This window comes from Chroicocephalus ridibundus, chromosome 3 (assembly GCF_963924245.1).
Source record: "Chroicocephalus ridibundus chromosome 3, bChrRid1.1, whole genome shotgun sequence".
In the NCBI taxonomy this organism is placed as follows: domain Eukaryota; kingdom Metazoa; phylum Chordata; class Aves; order Charadriiformes; family Laridae; genus Chroicocephalus; species Chroicocephalus ridibundus.
In genome coordinates, this window is record NC_086286.1 from 14,533,892 (window position 1) to 14,560,176 (window position 26,285).

Below are 26,285 nucleotides of genomic sequence, written 5' to 3' on the forward strand. Positions count from 1 at the left end.
GAAAGAAAAGACTTTTACAAACGAAAGGCCTCACAGGAACTCAGTAACAACGGCAGTATGGTTGGCACGTGTAAAGCGACAAAAGAGGCAAGATTTATAGGGAGAGCCAATTTATCTTCTTCTCATTGTTTTTGATGTTCATATCTAAACAGGGGCTTGTCAGCATGAAAGTTTGTCATCGTTACCCACCCCCCCACCCCCCTCCCCCTTTTCTTTTTTTGGGTTTGTCTAATGGGAAGATTTCCTCTCCCTACAAGCCTTGGCTCTCACTGGCTCTTGTACCACTGTTTTAAAAACTGTACCCTGGTGAACAGTAAAGCATAAAGGATTTGCGCTTTCTAATGAGATAAAACCAGCATCGCCAGCTTGATACATTCCAACCGCAAATGTGCTTAATCAGAAGGGGGGTGGGGGGCGGGGGCGAGGGGAAGGCAGTCATAAATTTTCTGACAGACTGTTTTCGGGGTGTTAAAATGCTGATACATCAGAAACTAATATACCTTGGAAATAAGGCCCTTTCATGAAGTAGTTCTGAAAGGAACAATTTTTTTTTCAGGAAACGTATTTAACCAAGGCCAGACTTGACAACTGAAAAACTAAACATTATTTTGAACAGCATCGTGATGCAATACTATTTAAACTTGTGTTACAAAATCACTAGCGTCTTATGCCTCGCCCAGTCCTAGTCGCAGACCAGGATTTCATGCTGCGTGACTTCTCTGCAGTGGAGCAGGATATCTGGGGTGGCATCCTGGTTCCAGAGTGGGCTTTTAGGAAAGTCAGCCCAAGACATCCTTCCGCGTTTTTGCTCTTCGTGTTCCCATGGAGTTGTGACCTGAACGCTGGGCTGTACTCATAAGGTTAGGAGGACTTGAGCAAACTGAGAATCCACAAAGCCCCCTGGCATACTGCAGCTGTGGAAGTGCGGTGGTCTTAATGGAGGTATTTGAGCTCACGTGAATAGATGACGCTGCAGACATAATTCTGCTGCATAATGCTTTAATCAGTCGTTTGCTGGTGTAAAAGCAGAAACCTTTCATTTTTGTTGAACTTGATTCTGTCTTATTGTTTTTCAAATAAGTATAACAGAAACATTCAGCTGGTGATTCCCATTGCTGAGCTGTGTTTTGCTTGGGACTTTCAAAAGCACTTAAGTAACTTAGGAGCACAGCTTCCATTAATAGTCATTTAAGCACTTTGGAAATGTCTTCTCAACATTCAGTCCATAACTTTCCCAGAGGAACGACTCAGGTAATGTTGGCTATATAAAGCTTTTTCAATCTGAGCTTAGAACTGTTTAATAAGTGGGGGGTTTATTTAAAGCATTCAGCGGACTTTGCTGCTACATGCTGATCGACGCGGTCGGGGGTGCTGATAAATACATTGTGCAAATGAGCAAATACGGGCCTCATCAAAGCCTACCGAAGGCCATCAAAAATCTCCCACTGTGAGGAGCGTTGGCTCAGACCCATAACAAATAAATACAGGAAAAAAGCAAAGAGATCGCACCACTGAATGCCCTTTATTCTTGCAGCTGAGTAATAGCGTTCTTTTAGTGTTAATTATTTTGTTTCCCAACTCTCTCCTTCTCTTATGCACATACCCACACTCTCCTCTAGCCGACTGCCTCCTCCCCCCAGTAGAAAGCGGTCCTACTGTCCCAGCGTATTGCAGGGCTCCTCTTTGAGGAGGAGCCGGATCCCAAACAGAAACTTACCTCAAGCCCTGCTCCTTGTGCCTGCCGACCCTTCTCTTGGGAGCTGTGCCACACAGACTTGGCTTGGCTCTTCATTTATCATCCCCTCCCTATGCAAGCTCAGACCCAAATTTCCCTGTTCACTGCATGGCAGGGGAACGCTCTGCCGGTCCCACTCCATCTCCTCTTTCCATCCCCTTGCATCTTGGTCTCATCTCATCCTTGATACTTCCTTGGCAGCACATTTTTGATAGTACCTTGATAACATGTGTAAAAATTGCTGGCGGGGCTGGAGCACTTGGTTTCTTTAAATTATCCATCTCAGTTGAGTTTTACTGAAGCGCAGTGCTGCAATTCAGGCATCAGTTGAGATGCATCTTCAAGATATATCGGTTTTGTTTTCTCTTTAATCGCGCTCTAAATCTAAATAAATAAATATGTAGCAGTAAATGCTCTGTGGTATATTTGGTAAGATTAACAGTCTTCTAGTAGCATAACAGCTCATGATAGTCTTTGCTATTTATGTTCCTGCTGAGAGGAGAGGAAAAGCAGATAGTTCGGTGAGCAAATTATAAAGTATGTGGCTTAATGAAGTGCCTGTCATAAAGCTGATTGTTGCTTCTTCACATCTTCTCTTTTTTTTTGCTAACAAAGCTCTTGATATTCCAAAGCTTTGAAAATTGAACCTTCGTCTTTATTTTTTGGTGCACGCCCATATTCTGAACTAGAAAGTATTCAGTGAAATGTTTATTTTTATCAATCCAAGTACATACTGTGAATAAGTTAAAGTATGGAAGCAATATAACTGTTTATTGAGGTGTGTAAATCCTCAAAAGTTTTCTTTTGCATCCCATTTCTACTAACAAGGTATTTTTAAGCTTGGATTACTGCAGATTTTCATGATACTTTTCTCTCATAACCTCTCTGTCTTCTTGATAGAGACAACTTTACTTTTTTTTTTTTTTTTTTAAATACAAACAAGAGGAAAGGGACCAAATGCATCTTCCCACATCTTTGCGTTCGCTATTTTATGTAGCTCCCTAACATAGTTGTTCAAGAGATTAAGGTCGTTCTTATATAAAACAATGAGGTTTTGATTTCATTTTTCCCTTGCACAGCAGGGTTTTTTTTACACGCAGTTGTGACCTATACTTATAGCTGAGGAATACCAAACCCAATTCGTACCTATGAACCCTGTCTTCCCGTACTTACAAATACACATTATTGACTTGCAAAGAAGACAGGGACAGAAAGCGTGAGACCGAGTTAGTACCGAAGGCATCTACTGCCCCACATTCCCCAGTAGCAATAAGCCGGGCAGCGCTCTGCTAAGACCTAATCAGGAAATGTGATTGCAGATGCAGTTTCTTCTGTGTATTTTCCCTTCCATCTAAATATGCTTCTACCCCAACCCTAAAAATAACATCTCAAAGAGGAGATGGCAGAAATGTTTTTTTCAGATATAATATGAACATGATTAATCAATATAGATACTGTGCCTCGACTTAAATTTCCTTTGGAAAAGACTTAGGATTTTGCTGCATAAAAGGAAAAAGTGCAGAGGCACACCAAAAATCATCTCTTCTCCAAGTGTCCTGACTTGCACTTTGCAGACCAAGACGTGTGTTTGAAAGATCTTCATGTTCTCGCCAATCTCTGTGGGTTTCGTTATCATATATTTGGGAGCAGCACCACGTCCTCGTGTCTTCCCTGGCATTGTAGATGTTAATCCCTATTGTACAAAAGATGAACCAAGGCAAAGAGATAGTGAAATGATTCTGGTAACCTACGGCACTAAAAAATATTAAGCTGGGAGTCTCCTCACCCTGAGACTCTTCTGGTTTTTTTCTGTATCCTCTGCAACAGTGAGACAAGTGTTGGCAGGTGCAGGCAAGTATTTCTTTTACATCCTACCTGTATTTTCCAGGAAGGTTTGAGGTTCAGTTTCATTTAATAATAAATACCAGCAGTTTGCTGGTCTACAGAAGCCGTAATGGGATGCCAGCAAGAATATAGCTGAAGCCTAAGAAAGTTGGGTTGGTTTTTTGTTTTGTTTTGTTTTGTTTTTTTTAAAAACACAATGTCATTATGTACTTTTCTTTGTAATATGAAGCACAGGTAAAAGCAGGACCCAGCATTAAGGGGAAAGTCACAGCAGTGCACTTTCCTCTGTTAGCCCCCTGTACCGCTGTTACACCTCTTTGCTGCTGGTGGCAAACCTGGAGAAACTCTCCAGAGCATGACTCTAGAAGGTGGAGAGAGTGCTACAGTTTTTTCCAAGAATTACAATATTAAATTAAGTATGGGATTTGGTCCATCCCACCCTTAAAGAGGCATGAGCAGCAGCTGAAAATGGAGCAATATGCAGCTTCTCCAGGCATCGGGGAGAGCAGTACAAAGCTCAGGGAATCTTCGGCGCTTCCCATCTCTATTCTCTTTTAGACGCTGTGCTCTAACATGAAGGTCTGGAAGGACATTTTCTAATGTTTGAATTGCAGTGAATGCTTTTTATCCTTTTAGCTGCTGCGTGACTCTATCCAGACTTGATTTACTTCTATGTATTGAGTGTCTGAATTCTCAGGCACTGGTCAAATGCACAGTCCTTTTATATTTTGCTGCATTTGGTTGGAAACCGATAATATAATTTCAGTAGCTCATTTTGTTACACGCCCAGCAAAAGAAATATTTACCCAAGTTTTTCCCCCTCAAAATTTTAGAAACCGTGATCGGTTTGCACTGCTGGGACCTCCCCAACCCTTGTTTTCTCAACAGCATATTTAAGGTGAGAGACTGAGTGCTAACCACAGTTTAGCCAGCCAGAAATGTGAATATATTATAAGCAGATGTCATCAAACTATTCTAGCTCATGTGAGTAAGAGCAGTAGTAAAGTTGGGGTGCAGCGTTGGATGTGCCACCAGCTGCTGGCAGCTTTGCCTTTGCATACCGTAGTCACTGTTGAAAGTTTATTACCCGGTCTTTATAGCTTTTGTTTGCAGGAGAGAGTGGCCCAACCTGTGCTGCAGGCATACCTTCAACCCGAAAAGGTTGCTGTCCTCCCAGAGGCACTGGCAGAGGCCATCATGGGTTGTCCCGCCTGATGGTGAATAGAGAACCAAGCTCCGATGGGAATGAGCTCTTTTTTTCCACTGTTAAGAGCGGGGAAAATAAATAAGATGATCTTTAGAGAAGGGAGGGGCAACACGTAGCTCAGGCTTGCATAGTCCTTTCTTCTATCAGAGCTGGATGTGGTCAGTGTCTTGCAGCCATAACTCCTGTCTGGGAAGGTCATGAAAACTCTTGACTTGCAACCAGCTTGCACTGCGGCTGCCCCACGTCGCTGTGGCTGTGCACACGTGGGGCAAAGCTCTGTGCCTGGCTGTGCCAGTTTGTTGCAGCTGTATAGCGGAACCTAAATTTTCAGGGAATGGGCTCTGAGCCATTAGAACAACAGGATGCTTTAAAAGGATTGGGCTGGGGCATGGGAAGAGAGAGCAGCTCTTGATTTCTGGTGAAGCAGAACTCAAGGAGAAAGCACTATGGCTGCACGCTGTTTCTCAGTGCACCTTATTTAGGAAGGGGGAACAAAACCCGTGTCTGATATGTAATTAATACAGGAGACAGTGCTTCACCTGCCATCAGCCTCGGACATTCAGAACAGGTTGGTCAGGTCGAGCTCTTCCTGGTGCGCGAACAGCTCGCTAACCCCCAGCTCCTAGGGACCGCTTGGGTGTATCGCGGCTTGCACAGCTGGGCCCAGTACAACTTCTGTAATAAAGCTAGAATAGAGAGGCTCACGCACTCTCTCCCGTCCTAGCCCTGGCTTTTGAAATGGCATTGCTCACAGGAAATGGAGACGCAGCGATCGCAGCGAGCAGGGATCACGTCCCCTTAGCCCCGAGTGGTGGTCAGGGAGGGAGGAAAGAGGAATTAATCATCTGCCAACATGGGATAGATGAGCTAACTTCAAAAAATAAAATAAATCCACATGGTGGTTGTTCGGAGTCTGTTTCCCAGCAATAAAAAGAAATATCCAGCCCGTTTCTTCTTGCTGTAATTTTGTTTCCAGCAAAATCTGAAACCCTCAGTTTTGATTATTGCTATTGGGAAACATGTGTGTTGTGTTTTATTTGATCCAAGATCAGCTGGAGTAATCTGAAGCTGACCACATTAAACTTCCGAGCGGCTTAACCAGAGAAGTTGCAATCTTGGCTTTTCCCACAGTGGCTATACTAGCAAATGCCACTTGCACATTTTTGTCACATATCAATAGAAATTTACAGCTGAAGAAAGGTTTAAAAAAAAAATAAATCAATAGTTTTTCATGACTGCCTGAAGCTTTATGATTTGGCTCACTGGGTTGGTTAGAACTGTTTGCTGAAGCTATTCTGGTGGTATAAAGGTATAAAATATTTTTTTGCAGCCAATATCCACATTGAATTGTTCTTCTACGTCTACATAATATAAAATGATTTTGGAAGCCTGTAAAATCATTCAGTACATGTTTCTACATTATTTTCTCCATGTTTGCATTTGTTATTTTGCAATTATTTGCTTTTTAAAGCAAAGCAAATTATTACCAACAATAATACCCCTAAAAGGATTACCCAAGCAGGGGGCACAAAAGCAGTTGTTATGTGTAGTGCTTTTTATGTCCACGTATTTTACCATACTCTCTTTGGAAAATATGTTTGGAGGTGCTTTGGGGGTGGAAGATGATATGTGGATTACAAAACATATAAGAAAGAATTGGGGCAAGTAGAGAGCAAGCCTTAATTTCACAATCTAATGGCACTGATTCATAGGAAAACTCTTTAGGACCAGGCTGTGTGGAAGGTGTTATAACACTGTAGTGCGTTGATATTTTAATCATGAATGTGTTTTCAAAGATCCCTGAAGTCACCGTCATGTTCTGCTGACCTGACCCTTCGTGTTATAGTTCCCTTTTATATAGCTTTTTCTCCAGAACAAGGGAGACGTGGAGTGGGGTCACTATCTTGTCAGGCTGTGCCATGGAAAGTGGAACTAAGGAAAGCTGAAAACTTCAGGTCGGCTAGGAAACCTGGGGAAAAAAAGTAGGATACTGTATAGAAACAGCATTTAAGATCTGCTTCTGCTTCTGGAATGGTTGTGGAGGCTGGCAGTGGGAATTGCCGAGTGGGACTGCCGGGACTTGCTGGGGTGGAAAGTACTCCCGCCTGCAATGACACAGTGTGGGATAAGAGTATAGCGTTCCCTAAACCAGGTCTAAATCCTTCTGAGATAAGAGCTGCCTAATGGTTTTTGGGGTTTCATTGTTTTAATGACTTTTTTAGGGTGTAAGCATGACGTTAAAAGGGTTTCACTAGTAATTGGAAATATTGCAGATTTATAATCAGCAGATTATAAATGGTCAGAAAACAGTTTCTGCGATTGCGATTACAAATCACAAACTAAATCTTGAAGGTTAAAGGCCACTCCTACTGCACTGCTTCCTGCACTTCTTGTTTGCTTCTGTATCCAACAAACCCTAAGTCCATTGCTCAACAGGGATAGTAATGACGAAGAAGTTAGATGCTGGATATGGAAGGTTTACCTCCTTGTATTTGGTTTTGGTTATATTCCCTTATTAGAAAACTGTGCAGGTATTAAGTGCTTTATAGTTGATTATGGATTTTTTTCCATTTATTTATTTTTAGATAAAGTTCTCAAAGCAACCCTCTCTAGTGGATCATAGCCCGTCTCTGCAGGAGTTGCATTCTGAGGCTTCATATTGTGTTTCATTAATTTCTAGAACAAAACAATGGTTCACAAGGAAAACACAATTATTTTTTCCTATTTTTATCCATCACAGCTACGAAGAGTCAAGCTAGAACCTTTTCTTACTTGATATCAATATTAATAAGCACATAAAGGTAAATAAAGTAAGCAGTGAGAGTTTCAAACAATGAATCTATGAGGCCTTTCCAAAGGCAATAATTTTAGCTGTATGTCAGAGGGGAGATTTTTTTTTTCTTTTTTTAAAAAAATTAATCTTTTGAAATAATTGTTTTGAGGATACATGAGAAGGAACAGAATCCAGCTACCCTCCCTTGGGGTATGGGGAGATAAGCATCCAGGTGTGACAGCACACGTCTCAGCACAAGATTTCCCGAGTATTTACCCAGCTTCTTAGATAGGTTTGGCAGCCTGATTCTTCCCTGATGCCACCGCTGCTCCTCATCTGTGCATACCTGGGGTTGTCTATGCCGCATATCACTCTCATTAATGACTGCGGAACATGCACACCCCTAGGTACTTTATTAAGTAGGCACCTTGCGCAGTGTTTTAGTTTACTGCTTCTTACTTGTTGGATCTGCAGAGAGCAAAGTTAGAGAGCTGTCTGTGCTTCAGTCAAAGGCATGACAATTAGCTGTGTCAACGTAGTGAAGCTGGTTTAAAATCATTCCGCTCGGACAGCGGGAGAATGGCGCTGAGGGAACAGTGCAGCATAGACTGTCTGCATCTTTATCTGTCAGGAGATGCACCCCACTCTTGCACTGATACCAGCACCTGAACTTAGGTACTTTAGGGACACCAGGGGATCGGAGAACTGCCCACATCCCACTAGTCCTGCTGGCTCTGCAAGAATCATTTCAGCAGGGTAACAGGAGAAAAAATCCGCAATATACAGTTTTAGTTACTTAAGGTGGTTATATGTAACAGATACACTGGTTTCAAGAGATACCATTTGTATTTCTTTTTCCTTTAAAAAAATAAAAATACAATTGAAGAGTTTGAATTGAACTGTGAATCAGTTGTTCTGTAGAGAGAAAAATGTTCACACAGAAAAATTAAAGAATGAATTAAGCTGTCTGCCATAGAAGTTGACCCTAATTAAGGTCAATTCTCCTTGATAAGTAATTAATCAGGAATCCTTATTATAGTTTAGTCTCTGTTAAGAATAAACAGAGCATTATTTTATTTTTATGGTTAGAATAAGCCTCTTAATTGATAGTATTCTGCAGGAGGCAAACATCCATCAGCACTGAAACTGATACACTGAAGGCATTTTAAATTAGAACAGCGTTAGTTAAATCAGTCAAACAAGAAAACTGCAAATTTCGCCCTTTTGTAATTTGTTGCTTATAAAGAAAAAAAAGCACTTCACCTATCAACAGATGAGAGGATGAGGTCTCTGCTTTGAGGTGATTACAAACATTATTATTTAATATTGTCGTTCTTATAGAATCCAGTTTACTATGGTTGTCGTGCTCTGCTCGTCGTCTTAGCACCTGAACACCTTTTGCTAAACAGTAATGGCAAATATTCATTATATTTTTCTGTATTCTTATCCCTCTACACAGAGTATGTGCAGTAGGATGTTCTGTCTCACCTTGTCATTCATATGTATATGTATGCTTACGTAAAACACATATATTACATAAACATACACACAGAGAGACATCTACATACATGTATAGATCACAATGTATTTATATTGGTGAAAGAGGGTGGGAAAAGGTTTTGATTATTGTCAGTACCTGTCTCTCTACCTCAAGTGTAGTTTCTGAGTGTGGGATGCAGCACAGAAAATAATTATAATTATCATAGAAGGCAAAGTAAGTCTTCCTGTAATATAACAAGCAGAGCTTAATGGAAGAGCAGCTCCAATGGATTCCTTGTTTGCGGCATTGTTCGGTATGCTGGAGTTTGTGGAGTTTCTTCACAGCAGGATGGGCACGGTACTTGCACGATGCTCTGCCTGAGCAGTCCCCAGGATGTGCGGAGCTGAGAGAGGAAATGGGAGAATGCTTACTGGGGAGATCTGTCAATCACAAATGCCCTTGGCTACGGTGAAAGAGCCAAGAAATCTGTTAGCAATTGCAAAGCAGAAGTGGCAAAAAGCTAGCTTCGCTTCAGGTGAAAAAATTTGTGCGTGATGTCCTCTAATGATACTACTGCTTAATGAGACTATTTGTGGGCAAAGAACAATTTGGAAAAATAAGAGAAGAAGAAGAAATAGGGTTTGCATTTTATAGCCTTAAAGTTAGGACATTTAGTGCAGAAGAATGTCTGGAAGGCTGCGTGTGTGCACAGCCACACACACGGGCACACACACCTACCTTGCCTGATGCTCTACTAAAGCCATTTGGAGCCTAATGCTCTTGAATAAATTGCTCAAAGTGGTTAGTTCACCCATGTGGAAACCTCACCTCTGTGATGCTAGCAAAGTCAGCAAGACATCGGGTTATCTGCTGCAGAGCTCGAGGTATTTCAAACGTAAGCTACCCAGAAGGCTATTTAAGATGCAGAGTTTTTCCCCTGCTATTTTTTTTAGGAAGTCTTAAGAGTGGGACTTGATCTAACAGGTCCATGAATCCCCTTCCCAGTGACTCGGTGCTTTTGTTTGTTTGTTTGTTTGTTTTTTCTCTTTCCTTTTAGAGATGCCCATTCTCTTCCCTGCCAACCTGATGTATTTGCAAAGTCTTATCTGACCAAATAGAAGCAAAGCCTTCAAGTAATCAAAGATTTGTATGTCCCGAGTCAGGGACATGCCAGCCAGCTAGGTTGCATTTCGGAGTGGCTGAGCTACGGGGAGGGGATGTATTTGTAGGGTAGCTGTTTATAGTGGGGGGTCTTTTGGTGTGTGAAATCCTGCCCCTTCCCCCCCCCCCCTTTTTTTTTTCCTTTTTAAATAGTCCCTCACTAACATTAAAGCTGTAGAAGTATGAACATGAAAACAGTTATATGTCTGGTTTCTACTAAGCTGCTTCTAGGAAAACCTTGATCTTAGTAAAGCCAGAATTTTAATAGAAGTAGTGAAAGCACATCATTTGCAGCAGCTGTCTGTCAAATATTTTACCATCACATCTTTCCCACTCTGAAATATATGAGAATAGTGGTAAGAGGCAGAAGCGCTGAAAAAGCGACAAGTAACTCTAATGAGAGATGCCCTCGTTTTACCACGTTACTATTTCTAAAGTGGCCTTGACTTCGGCGGAGTTACTTCTGACCTTTAACTTCCAGAGGTAAATATCTGCCAGGTATACAAAAACCACAAAGAGAAGAAAGTAGATGCACTAAGAGAAGAAATGAGAAGGACGCTGTCAGGTGAGGTTAGAATAATGCCCTAAGTAGTTGATTGCTGGTTGCCAAACAAACCCCATGTGCAAAGTGGCAATCTCCAACAGGAGTAAAAGTCTACTGTAAAGTACATAAGAAGTGAAGAATTTGTAACTAAAAGGATGACATTGTTCCATTCCCTTGTGCGGTTTGAAGATAATGATGCATTTTGCAATTTTGTCTGTTAATGGCTGTTGCGCTGCATGTTGTAAAGCAAGTATTTATATACTGTTAAGGATTTTTTAAATACCATTATGTTCATGAACACAAATAACGTATTTTGGACAGCATTTGAGCCTGATGCTGATCATTCCAGTGAAGACAACAACATTGATGACTGTTCCCTGCTTTGGAGAGGCATTTGGAGCCTGACAGTCCTGAACACTGTTATATGCAAAACTCCCTCGCTAGTGGGTTAATTTCTGTTTTGATTTTGTCTGATTTTCTTGTGGTTAGCCTTTTCAAATATCTGGAAGGTTTCTTCTAAATACAATTAAGTTTATTTGCAAGTTTCTTGCATTTTGAAGAGCATGTTGTTGAAGGTGCTTGTGCTATTTTGCAGTGCTTCCTTCAAAGATTTCCTCCTTAGAGAAACTGTTCACGAACACGAATGTTTTCCTGTACACAGCCCTTTCATTACTTTGTGGCACTTCCCTTCTACAGGATGGCTTTTTGTTCTGTTTTTTTTTTTGTTTTTTTTTTTAAGATGCCAAAGCAATGTCATTCAAACCTTGTGGGCTGTTAGCAGCAGTAGCAGAGGAGAACGTAGAGGTAGCTATCAGATTTTGCTTTCCCCTTCCAGCTACCCGTTGGATTTCACAGTCCAGTCAACTAACGCTGTTTGATCACTTCATGTGCTACATGTATTCAGTGTAAGAATTTTTACATGCTCTGCAGCATTAAGTGATCAAAAGAAGTGAGATCCTCTGTTGTAGCATTGATAATAGGCTACTCGCACTGCGTATCTCAGCACAGCACGCAGGGAAATTGTCAAATTGGTTTTGATTCCGAAAGATCAAGATGAAGAAAGGTAAGATAAAGGAAACTGCTACCATTGAGTAAAATATACATGGTATTAAAGCTTGCCGTAGGATAACTCTACACTCGATGATGAGAGAAAAGAAAGCTGGCAAAGAAAAAGATAGGACAGCTCAGAAAATGGAACAACAACCAGGACCTTCCTTTCTGCCGGGAGCCCAAACCCAACCTGTGGCATGTTGTACCTCTGCTGTCTGGTAATAGCATAGCTATGTTTCCTTGTGTGAGGTCTTTTCACTTCAGTTGTACATTTGTCTCAGACCAGTAATTGATTTTTTTTTGTTTGGTTGGGGTTTTTTTTGTTTTACTTCTGCTTAACTACTTTGCAGATGTGAATTGTTTCAAATATACAGTACACTTTTGAACTAAGAATATCATGTTTTCTTCATTTTACAGATAGGAGGCAAAAATATTCATCTAGGTACAGTATTCAGATGCCCGGCTTTTAAAACACTTTGTGGGCTGGGGTTTTTGTTTTTTCTTTCAGTTTTCTTTCACGTAAGTGCATGTCAATAATGAGTACTTTGCAGCTAAGATGAATTAGGAACAGGTAGTTTCCACTTGGAGACCCCAAAGCAAGCAAAGAAGGTTTAGGAAACAATTCTGGAAATACATTTGTATACAGGTAATCAAAACAATAAAGGAATGCAAAGTCTGCCTTTAAACAGAGTTTAAAAAGTATTTTGTCCCAGTGTCTCTGGTAGGCATCTGGAAATACTTCAAGATTGTCATGAATATTAAAGGAAAGCTTACCACGTGTAGTGTGAATGCCAGGTAGGTGTTCAGTTTTCATTAAAGTTCAATAGGAGTCGGGTGCCTAATACCATTTTGGGGTTTTAATAATTCCCTACAGGTTTTCAATACGAAAAGCCCTTTGACTCAGATTCTTAAAAATTTATTACTTGTGTTTTCATGAGCATGTGTGGTGATCATATGGCTATTAATCATTTAGCATGAAAGTCTGCTTGAGAATTTGCTGATTCTTCACTTCTGGTCCCAGTTATACCTCCTACTGAGTCTGACTTTGGATTTGTTTCAGACACGCAAATTATCAGAAGAGTTCTCTGAAGCCTTTCTAAGCACAGAAATCAATACCCTTAAACCAGCACAATTTCCAGTGTGGATTAGATGGTACTGATATCAAGGTGCTACTTTTTTTTTTTTTTTTTTTTCCCCTAGGTGTATCTTTACACCTTTGGATGACTGTATTCAGTTCCAGGAACACTATTTTAATCATCTCTTTATAAAAACGCTATGAAAATTGGAAAGAAAGCCTTACTTTCAAATCTCATGTTGATTATCTGGAAACACGTGTTGATGTATGCGTGGGGAGGAACAGTGTTTGTCATTTTGAGTAGCAAGAGCTCCCAAGGAGTATGCCATTCCTCAGGCTCGGCTTACTATATTCGAGGTGCACAAGCTCACAGGTGTCTGCCTACGCGGGAAATAAGTGTGCAAGAACAAAGTCTAGGCATGCAAGTTACCTTGGCCAGTAGTTACAAGACTTTATTTTCCTTCAAATTAAGTTCTGTTTGGTATAACAGCGTCTGTAGTCTCTTCAACCCGTCCATACCATCTCACCATAACTGGGTATCCAGTAGGAAGTAGTTCTTTACAATGAGGGTGGTGAGACACTGGAACAGGTTGCCCAGAGAGGTGGTGGAGGCCCCATCCCTGGAGACATTCAAGGCCAGGCTTGATGAGGCTCTGAGCAACCTGATCTAGTTGAAGATGTCCCTGCTCACTGCAGGGGGGTTGGACTAGATGGCCTTTAAAGGTCCCTTCCAGCCCAACACATTCTATGATTCTGTGATCCTTGGTGAGACACTAGATAAGTCACGACAGCTACGTGCTGTTTTGACAGAAAGTAGCATGTTAAAGGCTGACTACTTAAATTGTTCTTTACTGCGTGTTTTCTCAAAAAAAAATTTAATTTTGTGTACTGCAGTAATGATGCTGAGTGGATAATAAGATGCAGTATGCTGCTGCTGCGGGCACTACACCATATGTCTTCCATAACTATTGCATTTTGGGGGGCTGGTCGTTAGGGTAATTGTATCATCTCAGTAATTCATCATCAGAGTAACTTGAAATAATATAGCTATGATATATAGCAGTGAGAATTACAATGTTTAAAACTAAACAGGAAAACTGCAGTCTGAGAGCTGAAGCGTCAGAGTTATAGATTTATAAATATTTTACATTTTCTGCTTGCTGAGCTTTATGTATAAATCCAATTGCTGTAACAACACTTAAAGCAGACTGTAAAGACAATTATTTTAAAGCAGAAAGTGATACAAGTCATTATTTCATAGTAGTAAAGAGTAGTTACCTCCTGGCTTGAAACACTGGGACAGTGAAAACTTCTGTGATACCTTCTTTCCAGGCTTTTTGTTCTGGGATTGCATATACGGCATTTCGTGACATTAAAAAAATCATTTTAAGTCATGTGTCACTTCTTCCACTTAGCGAGACGCTTAAGCAGCTTTTTTTTCAGGTACGCCTCAGTTGTAAATTAGCGTGATGCTGGGCCCATATTTCACTTACCTCTTCTAAGGGTCATTGGTTTAACGCTAGAAGCTCCTTAATTATTACAGAGCAATATTTAAGAGTGCAGTAGCTCTGGTAGCATCTGTATGTATCTCCATACCTAATTTTGTTACAGCGACAGTGCTATTTCTTATACGTCAACCAGGGGCATCTGGTGAACAATGAATTTTTATTATTTCTGTATTGATTTAGAAAATCTAGATAGCTTGATGGCATGAAAATAGGGTCATTTAAAGGTTTATGAAATGATCTTACAGAGCTGCTGAGCAAAATGTGAAAGCAAAATATGTTGCAAATTCTCTCGTCATCTCTCTCTAATAAAATCCATGAAACAACTGAGTGAGCATCCCAAAATTAGGGGAAGAAAAAATGCTTGTTGCTGTATATAGATCTGTGCCTTGTACTGTCTCTAGAAGGTTTTTAGTGTCGATGAGGAAGATGTGCTTGGGTTTGCACTTAGGTGAGCATGCACAGGTGCTGCTGGAAATACTGGTAACATTTATTGCTCTGCAGACAACGTTCTTCCTCTCTGAAGAAGTGGCTTAGTGTAGCGTTAGGCAGCGTTTTGTTGCCAGGATGACATTTCAAACTGGATTGGTGTGTGCGAACGGGTACCACAGACCTCCCTGCGCTTCTTGCAGGAACCCAAGGGTCACATGTGGATTCCAGCCACTGCTCAAACCAAGCAACACTGTCCTTCAAGGAATGAAAAAAATTCCTGAATGCAAGCTTGCTGTGTACTGGTGGCTCAGAAGGAATGGTCAGCTGTAGATAAAGTCTTGCAGAGCATTTCGGAAGTAAGTGGTGCCAGTTCATCCCTCCAGCCCCACTGTCATGGGGACCAGGAGGCTGAGAATCGAGTAAAGGAGAACAAATCTTTCCAGAAGCAGGTCCAATGATGAAGGAGGAGCAGTGAAAATTGCTGGGAGACTGGATTGAGAGGAAGCCTGCTTTGCTGCATGTTGCTCAGATTCAGTATGAGGGTAAAGAAATCAGTGTCACTTAAACAGAGTATCATGCCTTCAGTTAAAAAAAAATAAATAGTCAAGCAGCTAGTTTAAAATCACGGGATTTAACAGGATTTTCAGTTCTTTCTATTAGCCTGTCAGCGTAGTAGCCTGCGAGGCTTTGGGTTTTAAGCTTTTCTGTATAATTATCAGAATTTAGGAGCTTGTTTTAAAATGAAAAGTGGGATTTTTTCATAACCTAGGGTCTACAGAGCTGTGGATTTAAGAAATGAGGAAATATTGGGAAAGTTGCAAATAAACAGTGAGAACTGGCAAGAAGTAACACTGGGAATAGCTCTGTCTCCTCACTTAAGCTTAGGAAGTGGAGCAGTTTGGGTTGGGTTTGGTTTGAGGGTTTTTTTTCGTTCTCCACAGTAGCTATGTATTTCCAGCTTGTGGGAAAAGAAAGAGAAACCAAAGTTTCGCGCTTGTCAGATGCCAGTCTATCAAAGACTGAAACTGGGTGGATGCACCCTACCAGACATCAGCAGAAATCTTTGCTTCCTTGCTTGAAGTGCCTACCTAGAACTGATAATTTGCCCCTCCTACATGCTCTACAGCATGTCAGGCGCTGATATACTGAAAGCTATAATCCATCCCTGAAAATGGTTACCTTTCTGAATTCAGGAAGGGACACAAAACCTGACTGTAAGTACTCGAGATGAGGGATGACATGAGGATGCCTGTGCCTGTGGTGTGTTCTCTTGCAGTTGGCTAAAAAGTAGAAAAGATTTGACTACTGTTGGTAAAAATAAGGTTGACTATTTTATCACTTCACGTAGAGAAAAGCAGTACCAAAAATATATAAAACATTCACTTATGAGGTTAGGTTAATGACATATTACCTGAGAGTATGAATTTTAAAACCCATATTCTGAGAGTTAACTCTTTCATTTGAATATAAAAGATGGATTCATTCAAAGAACTCTTCCTAGATGTTTTATATTTTCTGTGTCTTTCCCAGGAAACTTTTCCTCTGGAAGACACTAGACAGTAATAATCAATATTGATGGGTCATTAGAATAAAATATATGTAGTTACTCAATGAATCTTGGAGTTCAAATCTGTCTTCTGTCCATTATGTACCCCTCCCCTCACTTTCCTGAGCAAACAGTACTATTTTTACATATGAATTTCCTCACAGGATTCAGAAAACCAGAAATTATTTTAATTATTTTGCACACATTTCTGTAATATAGAATATTAGCCTCTGATGACATTTGAGTGAAAAGGGAGTGAAAAGGATCTCTTCGTACTAAAACTCGATAAACTTATTCTTCAATAAAATCAAAGTAAACCGTCAGTTAGTTCTAAGACTTTGTTATCACATTCACCAGAAAGTTGTGCCTCAGGGACTGACACTATCAGATGCAAGCTGGCACACTTGGAATTTTTTTTTCTCTGTTTGTTCACCTGTGGGAGTCACAGTATTATTACTTTTCTTTGGAAGTGGTTAAAGGTTGTAAGTATTATGAGCTTAGGTTGTCCATGGTCTCTTCTAAAACGACTGTTGTGCCAAACTTGCCCACGCTCATGTTTGACTGATTCCAGAATTATTACTACAGAGAGCAGTAAAACCTTGCTGATGCTATAGGAAATATCATTATTCTGGAGACATATATATATATATATTTTATACTAGCATAGGTTTTACTGCATTTGGAGTTGGCAGATCAGTAGCACTGAACTAGGGTCCAACAGGGAACAAACTGCACCGTCAGCTGCTGCCTTGATTTGCGTTTCACGTTTCTCGCTTGGTTCTCGGGTTCATCAGCATTCTCGGTGCTTCATCAGAAGCCTGTTAAAGCCAATGCAGAAGTATTTAGAGTACACAATTTGTAAAACACACTTGAAAATATTCCACTGGAGTTGCTCGATTACGATAGTGGCTGCCAGTGCTTTTGAAGACAAAATGTTTTGAAATGGTTGGTATCCACGTACGCATGCACAGCCCCCTACGCTGTCTGAGCAATCAAAGCTCCTAGGGTTTCAGAGCACATCAGGAATGCAGGAGCTAAACATGTGTATCTCATGCTTTTATCCAACTGGTTTTATGCCATTAACATATTTATCCTTACCCTGTGAGCTTGGACTCCTACAAGTAGCTGGAGAGCAGAGGTTAAACTGTAGGCAAAGCCTACACTGCCGCAACATGCAGGGGTACTTTAGGCAACACTAAATGAGCTCATCTGCTTGTGTTGGTACTGTGGAGAGAAAGTCACCCTGGCCTCAGAAACAGACGAGCTACATGGCCAAAGCACCTCCAAACCAAAAGTTTAGCTATTCTAAGAGCTGTTGGTCGGGACTCAGAGTGTCACGTAGCTTGTCTGTAGGTGCATTGGAGGTCCCTGCGCCGCTTTGTCCCAGGCAGCGGTGGTGGTGATGTGATGGTCATAGCAGTATTCGTAGCGCCTTCTGATTTGAAGTTCAAAATAATTTCCAGAGACAGAGAACAGTATTTACGCTACTTCTTAAAATGCTTCGCTCTTTTCCTGAAGGTGTGCCCTCTCTTCTGGCCTCTCTTGAAATAATATTGGAGACTCTCCCATCTTCTGTATGTCTCGTCTCTGTTATTGTGGCCTTCGTAGTTCAGATTAGATAAAGGCACAGTAGGAAAAAGAATTTATTTCATTGCTATGTTCTCTCACAACTGGGTGAGACTGAGAAAAATAAAACACGGGCTAAGAAGCATGAACAGCATGGTGGACTTCTATGGGCTCTGTGCATAGAACTGATTTTTACCAAGGGATCTCTGAAATGATCATCTTTGCTAGTGGGCAAACGTAAGCTCCTAGAAATATGAGCCTGAAATGCTGTGCTATTGCAGGTCACCGGCAAGGACAACATCATTCAACAGTAATATTGACTTATTGTGGTACTTAGTAATGCACAGACATTTCTGTCGTGCCCATCATCAGGGTGCTGAAAGCAGAACCTCTTGTTCCACATTCGTTTCTGATAGGAAGAATAGCTTTACTATGAATGAACAAATGATAAAGGAAAATTTCTGCTACTGCACTGTGCAACTGGGGCTGGTAGAGTGGAAATAGTAATTTAGTTTTATCAGTCTCTTCCCTTTCTGCACTATCACGTTGCTCCAAAAAGAAGGAGGAAAAATGAAAACTTCTTTCTAGCGGGCTACGGGGCCATTATATTAAGCATCACAGGGCTGAGATCAGGTTATCTCAACAGGTTACGTACATCCGCTAATCCACAATAACCGTATGTGCACATGGTCTCAACCAATGACAAAAGAAAAATCACGTGACTTATGTTATCTTGCAGTGAAGGAGGAGTACAGTGAGTCAAACTACTGCATGATTATGCCAGGGCTGAAAACCCCCACTGTCTACATGCAGAGGTGCTTATCGCAGCTCAGCTGCTACACGGTGCCTTACAGCTTTGTGGGAGTGCCATGATCTGTCTGGGCTCATGTGCTGTCAGGTCTTTGCATCGTGTTTTATTTTGTGGTTCTAAAGGGCTGTGCGCAATGGGGTTGTGGGCCATATCGTGTTTAGCGTGATGTTCAGAAGTCAAACTTACATATGGATATAATAATAAGGAAGACTTAAACTTTGCTTCCTTTTTTTATCAAAGATTACATAAATGCCCACAGGTGCTGAAGAAGTGTGAAAAAATGAAATGTGTCCTTTAAATATGGAGTTTTTCATGTTCTCAGCTACATAAATAGATTAGAAATAGAGCCATAAAAATCACTGTAGCGTGTTATCAACTGTTAGGGTGATGTTCCTTGCATGGCAGTTGCGCGCTTGGTGTTTTTGCACAGTACTTCTGTACAAACATGGGGAAGTCAGGGAAACTTCCTTTTTTCATTAAAAAGTATGTGTGTATCAAGTAAGGCTAAGGGTCTGCCTTCAAGCCTCTAAAGCATTAATTTCACTTGCCAATACCTGGCCATTTACAAATGGTAAATTGCAGCACCACATTCTCTTATTTTGGAAAAGCTGCTGATATATTTGCCTTTTATGCCACTTCATTTTGCCCGCACCTGTTCTATTCACTCAGAGGTGCTTGTTTTTTCCTTGTCTTTTTTTCATCTAAAATAATGTATGTATATACATATATATAGCAAATAGGAAAGCAGGTATGTAAAATGTAGGTTATGAACAGTATAATTATGAATCACCATAAAATTAGTCAGCTTTTTTTAATCCTCAAAGCCTTTGATTTCTTGAAAGTACTGTGAAAAGGTGCATATGCCATTATCATTACATGCCGGTTTTCTGCATTTCATAAATTAGTAAAAGAGGAGATTGCTTCAGAGCCAGGACAATGTGATACTTCTTTGTATACATTTCTGCACAAAGAGAGTAAGCATATGAATGAAACAGGTGAAGCAAAGAAGCTACTGCATCCATGGGAGAAAATGGGTGAAATCTATTCTGAGTCATGGTTGAACCAGTTGAAATAAAGCAGAGCTACCGTGACTCTCCCAAGATAACTGGGAGATTGCTCTGCAACTCACACGAGAGGCAAATTGAAGGTGAGGGGGTGCTGGGTGAGGTGGATCCCTTATTGACACCCTATAGGCATGGAAAAGTAGGACCAGCCAATAGAGAAATGTTAAAATCGTCCGCAAGGGCAAAAAAAGGAATGTTTAGAACATGTTAAGCAACAACATTAAGCAACTGAGCAAATAAAAAAAATACTTTAAAGAGTCCTTCTGAAAATTTCAGCATGGAATGGTCCTTTTATGTTTTGTTTTTTGTTTTGTTTTGTTTTTTTAAAATCATAGCTGAAGAGGTGGTATTGTTGTGCCAAAACATTGAGGGATTTCTCCAAAGGTGTTCAGCAGCTGCTCAGCTGTGTAACTGGAATGTGTGAGCACTAATGGAAAATTAACTCAGGTATTTAAAACCAAAATAAAATAAAGCGGAAGAACTCCTGAGTTTTCGCTTGGGAATCTTCCAGAGAGCGGAGCTGCAGGATACACTTCCTAGAGGGAGTGGTGCCAGGGTAGTAAGAGAAAGAGGGAGCAGACACAAAAGCTGTGCAGGAGAGGTGAAGTTGGTTCTGGAAAGATTGATATGAATGACCAAGAGGTACAAACTGAAATGTTTCATTGTGTTTCATCTGGTAGTATAAAAACTTTAAGAAGTTCTTTAACTTTTAAGAAGGATGTACCAGTACCAATGACATGAAATTTCACATAGAATTGCGACTTGAAGTCCCTAATCTCATACTGTGCAGTGCTTTTCTCTTTTTCTCCTCAGTTTAATAAATGCCCTTATTCAGGATTATAATTGATTTTATACGAGAAAAATATCATAAAGCCCTTAAGTTAAACTTTTAATGGACATTAAGACTTTGTTAAAATGTAAATGACCCATTGGAACGAACATCTTAATAATTAAAAGACAATAAAAATGAAAACGTGCCACTATCACAGTCATCTGGAAAATCTACAGCCTTGGTCTTGAGTATGGATGTGCGTAGGAAGTCCCCTTAGCCCTAGGGGCGCTTGCGCACAGGAGTTTACAGGCAAATCCCAGCAGAACAATCAGAGTCTTGGCCCTTAGTGGGACCAAGATGCTGTCCCTGTGTCACAAACGCCTTTCACTCCTCTCTGGCTCTGAAGAGGAAAGTCCTTGTTAGTCAATCGGTCTGTTCTTGTCCTAATGATTCAGAGGTACTACAATGCGATGCAAAAAAATCTCTACATTAAAGGAAAAAAAGAGTTTCCTCCTTTGTTATCTATTGTGAAGACTCTGAGAACGAATGAGGTTTGGAGAAAGGAGACGCAGGGCTGGGCCTTGGCTTTTATAGCCAGAAAAATCCTCATACCTCTTCCCAGTGACACTGCAAGGCTTTCTGTTTCGAAAGCCTGAAAGGAAAAAGAGTGTTTAATCCTCATGGAGGTGAGGGAGGGGACAAAGAAAGAAAACTTGAGCTTTCTTCACACCCCCCCCCATCTTGGTCTGAATCTCTTGGAAAGGGAGAGAACTCCATTTGGTGAAATAGCTCATTAGGAATATCAATTATCCATCAAAGAGATGTCCCGGACTTACTGAGCTGTCAGGAGGCTTGTCACTGCCACATGCAAGCCTTCAGAAGTTACATCTGAGGCGGGAAGATGTTGTTAGAAATCTTTCCCTGTATGACACACTGTCTCTATTTCTTGCTGAAACAACTCTTAATTAGTTCTTCTTTTTCTTCTTCTTCTTTTTTTTTTTTTTTTTTTTTTTAAATATGCAGCACCAGGGAAAAATTGGAGTTAAATTTAATGTTGGAACTGATGACATCTCTATTGAAGAGATCAACGCAATCATTAATGATGGAAAATACCATGTAGTACGTTTCACGAGAAGCGGTGGCAATGCCACATTACAGGTGGACAACTGGCCAGTTATCGAACGTTACCCAGCAGGTAAGGGCTTACGCAAACGCTTGTGAGTAAGAGGGTGGGGGTTGCGTGGAGTTTGGCTCATTTTGCTTCTCTTCTAATACAACGTCAGCTCCTTCGCAGTGTTTTAGTAGCTAATTAAGTAGTTAAAGAGTCCTGAGCAATATGCAGTTTATGATGATGGCATTTCCTAAGTGACTTTGAAAGCAGAAATTCGAGTTATTACTGGAAGTGGAAAAATACAGTTATCAAGGCATGAAATACTGGCTTTGTTTCTTATTTTCATTTGTTATTATTGGATATATTGTTTTAGGGGGGAAAAAAAGGCTTTGACAAAAGCTACACAGTAAAGTGACTCCCAAATCAATCCCCAAGTGATGGGGTAAAGCATTTACTGAGGAAAAGGAAAGGTTGTCTGTGTTCTTTCAATTACAAGTTGTTACTAAAGCCGTCTGAAGCTTATGAATTCAGCAGAAGCGTTCCGGCAGGCATAGACCTGAAAGGTGTATCAGTTACCAGTTGTACAACCAACCAACCAACCAACCAAATTAAGGTGCCTTAACTTAAAATGCAAACTACAGGATAGTACTTATGCCAGTGATGCTGGTTACTTGAACAGGACCGCTCCTGTGAATACACAGCTGCCTCGATCGGGCTCATATTTAATTATATGCAGATGCCATGCACTGAAGATTACTGTGTGACTAATTTTATTCGTTTTTAAAGGCAACAGGTTTTTCAGATACGCAATCCCTTTCTTATTGAATAGGACTACTGAGCCGTTAATGGTAACTTACAAATTTGCATGTTATCTGCTAACAGTTGCTATGTCTGTTTATATTATTAAACAAAAGGCAGCAAATCCAGAGATGTAAGTGAAAGGTATTCTGGTTTGCATATTTGCCATTACATAAATGACAGTTCTGATTATCCGTTTAAAAGTAGAAAATGCTTAATTTTGCGGGTGGAGTGGGATGGGAGGGTATGTTTGACTAATAAGAAAGGGGTAAGCCTTTCCCTGTACTAATTATTAGTATTTAGGGTTTGTTGTTTTTTTTTAATGTGGTGGTATTTGAGTTGTAGCCCAGCTGCTCACCTGACTTTTTAAAAAAATAATAATAAAAAAAAAAAAATCCACAGGTGAAATACAACCATTCAGATAATTTCTTGGAAATAATTTAGAATTTAAAATAAAAACGAAAGTATGCATTGCAAATGAAATTATGTATAGCAGTAGTTATTAAAAAAGACACCTGCGTGCTCAAGCGTAATGAATGAATGACAGTTCTGGGGGTTAGAAACAATTAATGGCTTCAAGTTAGACACATCTCTGAGAGGTGATAATTTCTTGAGGGAAAGGGAGATACTGAATGAAATACGTCCTGTGATCTTTCAGATATTCCCGTTGCCCCCATGTCTCCTGCGTTTTCTAACTTTTGCAATGTTTGGTAAATGGTAGCTGAAATAAGATGGTGAAAGCTGGGGAGGAGCGTGTCTTGGTTTGTGTTCAAGACTTATGTAGCAGAAAAGAAAAAAATAGGTTTGGGGTGTGGTTTTTTGTTTCTTTTGTTTTTTCACCTAAACGATGAGCATGAAAATATTTTTCTTCTTCTTTTCTGTTCTGTTTCTTCATGAAAATACAAAGTGGCTACAATAAGGACGAACTGCAGTTGAGTTCTGAAGGCAGGGGCACACAGAGTTTGTTTATACTGAACATAGATCAATTCAGAAAATAAGAGTGATTTCCTGGGATGGGATTAGTAGAGTGGATGGAGGCCGGATGTTTTCTTTGAAAAAGGAAAACAAAAAAATTAGAGCTTCTCAAGCTTCCTTTAGCAATCTATGCATAAACTGCATTTTAAGGCATTTTCAGTTGCTTCATCAGCCGGAGTAGAGAGTCCCTTGGCTTGCTTTATTGCTGGATCTTTCAAGATTGCTGTTGGCCTTTAATTTTCTTTGCATTTCCCATAATGGTATATTATGGCTCCTGTATGCCATAGCATCCCTTTTGAAATCTGTCCTCCCCCTTTTCACCTTCCATCTCTTCTCCCTTCCCAGCACGAGGGCACCTAGCCGTACCTTTCCCTTATGTTTCCATGCCGCTCCATCAGGTTTGGCGCTCTTCATTTAAAACCCTTTTTAAACAGCAGTTTCTTTGCAGACTGGTATTGATGTACCTTTTAGAAAAGACGCAGGCTTGTCCTGAAGACTTTGCTGCCTTTGAGCCAGGCTGATACTGCCCTGAAGATATTAATGGCACCATGTTCAAAGCTACCCCTGTCATTCCAGTTTTCTAAAAGTAGTATTTCTGAAAGTAATGCCTTAACGATATCAGACAACACAGTTTAGGAAGTGCTGCTGCATCCAATTTAGATGTGCTTCCGCTGTTGCTGTTTTAGGGACTGACAGTGGTACCTGGCAGTACTGGTTAACCAGCTAACTTGCTCTTTGCTCGTGTTTTGGATGGACGACGTGTTGCAGTTGTACGATATGGACCGAATTTGATCCTGTCCTCATGAGTGAGGGCTCGTTAGCTTTCATTTCAGTGCTAGAAAGAGTGTTCTTTTTTTTCTTTTTTTTTTTTTTTTTGCTTTGTGCCTGTTTCCTGAATTGTTTCTTTCTGCATAATTTCTTAATGTGCCTGCACCACTGCGCATAAGCACAGACTTATCTCTCCTACTTCTGTTTGTTTTGTTTTGTTGTTTTTTTAATTAAGAACAGAAACAAGATTAGCAGCTTAATTAGTAAGTTTTTGCTATTCTTAAATGCACTAGATTTCCTTTTTTCAAAAATAAAATAATATTAAAAAAAACGGTTGGTGGCCTAAAGCATACCAACTGATTCTTCCATTACAAGGAAAGATTATACCCTGAATTACACTTCTGGTTGGAGTGCCTGACTACAAGACATTGCTTGTTTGTGATCGGCATCTTAAAATATTGGGTGAAGATTTTCTGAAAGGACTTTCTAGTCAGAGGCTTGGGATTTTCCACTTTCATTGCCTGTGTAGCCTCGATACAGCCCCAACTGCTCTGAATAATGGCGCCCAAGGCCCAGTTGTATCACTTGCCAGGAAGATGCTGTGGGCATCCGCCCCTGTTGATCGTCAAAGCGAGCATCATTTTCAAAAGAGCTGCAACCCTGTTTGCTGCAAGTCTGTGCGGGTTTGGTAGGGAGTCTGAACTCAGTCCTGCATCTCAAGAGCCGCCCCGAGTTCACTGCTCTTGCAAAGGGTTTTCTAGGTGGTGCAGCACACACGATTCCCTAATATTTCTTTATGAGCAGTCAGAGAGGTAGACACCTTGCAAAAGTTTCACGTGGCAGTACTCCATAGGGCTTCCATGGTTGCTTTGTGCGTTTTATCCTAGAACTGCATAAAATGCGGAAATGACCCTGGAAAATGAGTAGGATCTCTTGTACATCATTCTCCAGCCCTCTAGACTCGAGTGTTATGTTTTCTCTGGGCCAAAGCATCTTCAGCTGTATCTCTGTAAATATGAAATGAGAGCTGTAAAAGGAAAAGAGGTGGGAGTGGCCAGTGGTAGAGGATGATCATCCTTGTAAAGGTGCCTGGTTGTTTTTTGGAGTATAGTGGGGGGAAAAAAGTGTTTTAGTCCTAGACAAATGTGAAGATTTCAGTGTTCTGAAATGGCTGGCTGATTTTCAGAAACAGAGGTTTAGATTTAGGTATGTATGTTCCTCCAGACTCACATCAAAGTCTCTTTTTTTTTTTTTTTATAGACTCCGAATTTTCTCTCTTGACATTTCTCTGAGTGCATTGCTAGAGCTATGAGGATGCACACTTCAATTTCTGCCCTTTATTAAATGTTTGTCCTGTTTTCCCACTTCATCCTGTCAGTGGCTGGTGGGTAGCCCTATGATTGAGAATGGCATATCATAGTTTTTCTGACTAAGGTGCCCAGATGTGTACCGGATTTGTACATCTTTCTTAACTAAATTCAGTGTTAGTGTCTTTACTGAATTATCATCCCTCTGCACCTTCCCAAAGAACTTTAATATTTCACCTTGGCCTCTTTTTCAAATAGTGATTTCCCATTAACTTATCTGGATGCATGCTAATTTCCGATCATATTAAACAGGAATGAGAAAACTGCTGACTGTGCAATCAGAGTTCCTAATCAATAGACTAACCCCATTTTCCCTGCAGATCCTTTCTACTCCTTATGGCTTATCTTGCCTGCTTCACAACTTAGTTTTAATTGCCCTTCCCGACGGGCTGGTGATGGCAGTGGGACTGACTGCACCATAGTGGCGACTTCAGCTTCTTCTGTGAACGGGCCACTCTTGTAGAATCACAGAATGGTTCGGGTCGGAAGGGACCTTAAAGATCACCCAGTTCCAAGCCCCCTGCCCTGGGCAGGGACACCTCCCACCAGACCAGGTTGCTCAAAGCCCCATCCAGCCTGGCCTTGAACACCTCCAGGGATGGGGCAGCCACAGCTTCCCTGGGCAACCTGTTCCAGTGCCTCACCACCCTCACAGTAAAGAATTTCTTCATAAATATCTAATCTAAATCTCCCCTCTTCA

The 26,285-nt window shown here is 40.7% G+C and overlaps 1 protein-coding gene across 28 annotated transcripts in view; it reads left to right on the forward strand.

Moving 5' to 3' along the window:
* Positions 1 to 26,285, forward strand: part of NRXN1 (neurexin 1) — a 710,395-nt gene that overhangs the window by 561,971 nt on the left and 122,139 nt on the right. For all 28 annotated transcript variants that reach the window (XM_063328064.1, XM_063328065.1, XM_063328076.1 and 25 more), the window contains one exon: positions 21,590 to 21,761. In XM_063328064.1, the coding sequence (XP_063184134.1) occupies positions 21,590 to 21,761 (172 nt within the window). The remainder of the gene's footprint in view (positions 1 to 21,589; positions 21,762 to 26,285) is intronic.